General features: G+C 54.2%; 1 protein-coding gene across 1 annotated transcript in view; it reads right to left on the minus strand.

Moving 5' to 3' along the window:
• LOC102824676 (plectin-like) overlaps positions 1-4,410 on the minus strand; it is a 70,906-nt gene that overhangs the window by 29,238 nt on the left and 37,258 nt on the right. Inside the window, exons 4-5 of the mRNA XM_006874121.1 lie at positions 3,345-3,457; positions 1,466-1,643 (exon numbers count right to left, since the gene is read on the minus strand). Of these exons, the coding sequence (XP_006874183.1) occupies positions 1,466-1,643; positions 3,345-3,457 (291 nt within the window). The remainder of the gene's footprint in view (positions 1-1,465; positions 1,644-3,344; positions 3,458-4,410) is intronic.

Here is a 4,410-nt window from a genome sequence, read left to right on the forward strand (position 1 = left end):
AAAGCTGGACAGTGAATAAGGAAGACTGTAGAAGAATTGATGCTTTTGAGTTGTGGTGTTGGAGGAGAATATTGAAAGTGCCATGGGCTGCCAAAAGAACTAACAGATCTGTGTTGGAAGAAGTGCAGCCAGAGTGCTCCTTGGAGTCCAGGATGGCCAAACTTCATCTCTCATACTTTGGACATATTGTCAGAAGTGACCAGTGACTGGAGAGGGATATCATGTTTGGTAAGGTGGAGGGGTCAGAGAAAAAGAGGAAGACCCCCAGCAAGATGGACTGGCAAAGTGGCAGCATCAGTGGGTTCAAGCATGGCAACAATTGTGAGGTTGGCCCAGGACCGGGCAGTGTTTTGTTCTGTTGTGTGTAAGGTCGCTATGAATAGGTACCAACTCGATGGCACCTAACAACAAGATGGACAAAATCTGGTGGGAAAGACAACAATAAACAGACATAAATAACTAAACAACTACAATATTTGATGTTGTGAAGAAAAGGAGCTAGGGTCAATAAGAAGGAAATTAATTTAATGGAGGGGTTCATGGGAAAGCTCTAGAAAGGAAGTTTATGGATCCCAAAGGGTATGGGAATAGGGTGAGTCCCAGGACCTTCCAGAGCCATCTCTTCCCTGGCCCAGAGTACTCAGTTCTCAGTTCTGTGTGTGTGTGTGGGGGGGGGGGGGGGGGGGGAAGAAGTTGCGTCTACCTCAAGCTCTCAGGTTTATAACCAGTCAAGACATTACACCCCCAGTCACAGTGAATGGTTCAAGGACAGGACATGTGAATTAAGCTGATTGAACCAGACTTTCCCAAAGAATTCTTGCACTAGATGTCCTCTGTTTGTCTGGAAGATGTAGAATGTGTGAGGCCTGGAGCTTTTGCTATCACAAGGGAAGTTGTCCTATGGATGTTGCAGACCCAGAGACAACAGGGTGGAGAGAATCATGGAGAAGCAGATCTGGAGCCCTGATCGAACTGTGCCTGAAGCCTATCCTAGTAAGTGCTCTGTGGTTTCAGCCCTTTTGACCTGCTTGTTTTCCTTACTAGAAATACAAAGCATTCTGGCTGATAGAAGTCTAGGGAGAGGCAGAGAGTGAGTGGCTCTGGGAAAAGGACACAGATGTGCAAAGAACCTGAGGTGGCGACAGACCAGGGTACCCCGTGCTTTCCACAGCCCAAAGACTATATTGGTGATCCACACATGTAATATTTAATGGGAGTATGTTAAATGTGGGCTCCAAGCTCCAAATCCAGGCAGGTCTGAGCCCCGCAGCCAAACAGCTTCTTGCAGCATTTGCTTAGGGGGACCCCAGTACAGGGAGCACACATATCTATGAGATGGGTTCCATGTCTCCTGTCCAGCTCCCCACTGGCCCATGAGGCCCACTCGCTAGGCCAGTACATAGAGACTCAACAAGGCTCTTGTGGGTGGTGGTAAACACACACACATTCAGACACTTGCACTTACTGGCTTGGGCTTGGCCACTATGGGCACCGGCTGGGGTACTGGGATAGTGTGAGGCCTGGGGGCAGTTAGCTTGAACTCCTGAGGCTCTGTGACCTTGGCCTTGGTCTTCACCACAGGGGCCTGATTGGCCAACACTGCCTCCAGCTCTTTGATCAGTTCCTGAATCTCTGGTTGCCACCTGAGAACCCAGAGGGAGACGCCATTTAGGACTGCTGCCTGAGCAGGTGAACAGGTAACCCTTGTGTTGGAGGGTCCCCCAGGGCTTGGAACCTGCCTCTGGGTTGTGTATGTGTGTGTGTGTGTGTGTGTGTGTATAATAAAGGAAGTAACAGCCTCATCTTTCCTGGGAAGCACCACTCTCTAGGCCAAGTGCCTGCCCCATCCCTGTGACTCACACATCTGCACACTCCTTTTTCAGATGAGGAAACTTAGGTCCAGAGATAGCCTTCTTCCACAATAAGCTGGGGGGCGAGGCAGGTGCTGCTGCAGGGATGGGGGGCATCTAAGGAGCAGCAACTTGGATCTGGAACTAGTGGGGGCAGAGCAGACTGCATGGGAGAGGGTGCAGGGTGGGAAGCGCTGCCATGCCAAAGGCTGTTCTTGGAGCTACACTGTGGGGTGGGGACAGGTGGGAAGGAAGCTTTGGGAGTGGATAGGTACAGCGGCTGGAGTCCAGACCCTGCATTTCCCTGGGGGTCTTGGAGAGGCAATGGACCAGGGCTTCAAGAAGGGCCTTATTGGTCACAAGAGTGTCAGGACCCTTCTCTCCCTGCTTCCACATGTCTTGTAGGCCCACCATGAGAACCACCAAGAAGGGAGAAGCACTTGCTTATCTCAGCGCCACCTGAAGCCTGGCATTTGCTGCAGGGTCTGGCCAGGGAAGGGAGAAGGTAGGAGGTGTGTGAAGGGCTGGGTCCTAGAGAGGGTCAGGGTGGGAGGTGGGAGGCACTGTAGACCGAGGTCCTTGTGAGTGAGTCTTCACAGCCTGTCTGGGAGGCTTTTCTGGGATTGGTGGGGATTGAAGACCACCTCTCTGGGAGAGCATCAGCTCCAGGGGACACTCCAAACCTCCTTGGGGACCAGGAAGGGCTCCCAACTCCCTTGGACCTCCAGGTCTCCTGTAAACAGTCTGCCAGTTGTGACAAAACCGGCAGGTTCTCTATCCCCAGAAAGGTCAGTTCTTGCAGCCCCATCAGAAGGGAGTCACCTGTGGGGAGCACATCCCCAAGTTCATTCAGCGGTGCCCTGGCCCCATCAGCCTCTCCACGGAGGGACCCCAGGGACCTGTGCTCTTCTGCTCTGGAGTTTGTGTTTGCAGGGTCCTATGGGATGATGGGGGTGGGAGGGGTGAGGGAGTGTACAACCCTAGTGGTTACGCATTGGGCTGCTAACTACAAGATTAGCTGTTCGAATCCACCAGCTGCTCTGCAGAAGAAAGAGGAGATTTTCTGCACTCATAATGATCTATGGCCTCAGAAAACTACACAGGGTGGCTATGAGCTGAAACCTACTCAGAGGAACACAGCGACAGCAACAATGGGGTGGAGGAGGCAGCCAGGAGTGGTGCCTCCTGGATGTCAGAGAGGGGTCAGGGATGGAGTCCACTGGGTCATCTGCCAGTTTCCTTGCTCCCCCACTGGGATCTTCAGAGAGGCCAGAGCAGCTCCCTGCTCAGCGGGTGAACTCCAGAGGACCTGGCAGCTCCTCAAATAGCCACTAGTCAGCCACCCAGCATGGAGGATAGTTTGGGGACTTGGGGCTCTTCTGAGTCTCCAGCTCCCCACCCCAATAGGACACAACTACCCACTCCACTCCTCATAGAACACCCGTCCCCCACTCACCCACCTGCTCAGGCCCTTGTCCCAGTTTGCGGACCCACCTCATCAGGGGATCGATCCAGTTCTCCTTGACATGGGTAGTCTCATAGAGCAGGCTCCACTCATCCTTGATCCAAGAGCACAGGTGCAGGGGGTTGAAGAGGAACCCGAGGAACTGAGAATAGAGCATGAGGGCTCAGTAAGGCTAGGCTGACTTGGACCCAGACCCCCTGATTGTGGGGACAGAGTCAGGACGGAAGAGAGATGGCTGGAGACACAGCCACACTACAGAGGGGTCAGGAAGAGATGGCCATCCACACACCATAGAGGAAGAGGCCCTCAGAGCAGGTGTAGCCCCGCTAGGCCCCCTCTTCATGCAGGGGTGCCAAGTCCCCACAGCTTCTCCCCCACCTGACCCCCCTCTTCCTCTACCACCCCATCTTTCCAGGCTATTTTACCTCCTGCTTAAAGGAGACAGTGAGCCCTGCTGCCAGGCATCCCTGGGTCAACTCCCCACCCTGCAGCCCAGCCACCCTTGGACACAACCATTGGCTCTGCCCCAGCTGACCTCCTCCAGGAACACTGCCCACTCCTGCACAGAACCTTCCAGCATGTGGTCATGCTTCACACTGGGGGTTCTGTGGGGGTAGCCCTACTAGAGAATGTGCTGAAGTAGGAGGCAGTTTGAAAATGCATCCCCCATCCCAGCACTGAGTCAATTCCATCAGCATGTGAATGTGGGGCAGCCTCCTCCAGGTGGTGTCCCAGGGACACCCCCCCTCTAGTGTCAGGCCACCACTTCCTGTGAGGCCACAAATGGTGCTCTGGAAAGTCTGACTGTCCTCCTACTCCTTGGGCTGAGCAGACACACACTATTGCTTGGGTCACTCTGGCCACAGTGGTGACTAAGAGTGGCCAGCCAGTCCCCACAGCTTGTTCCCATCCTCAAGAGCCAGGATGGTCTCCTCCCCAGAGCCCCTGAGTGTGCAGGTCCCGTGAGGGTTCCAAGTTGGTCACATGAGAGCATCAACCAAGTCATGCATGCACACGTGCTCCTGAGGGCCAGATCTCCCTGGGTGAGGGTCCTCCTGGGTGAGGGTCCCCCTGGGTGTGGGTCCTCCCTGGGTG

Source organism: Chrysochloris asiatica, unplaced genomic scaffold, assembly GCF_000296735.1.
Source record: "Chrysochloris asiatica unplaced genomic scaffold, ChrAsi1.0 scaffold00262, whole genome shotgun sequence".
Classification (NCBI taxonomy): Eukaryota; Metazoa; Chordata; class Mammalia; order Afrosoricida; family Chrysochloridae; genus Chrysochloris; species Chrysochloris asiatica.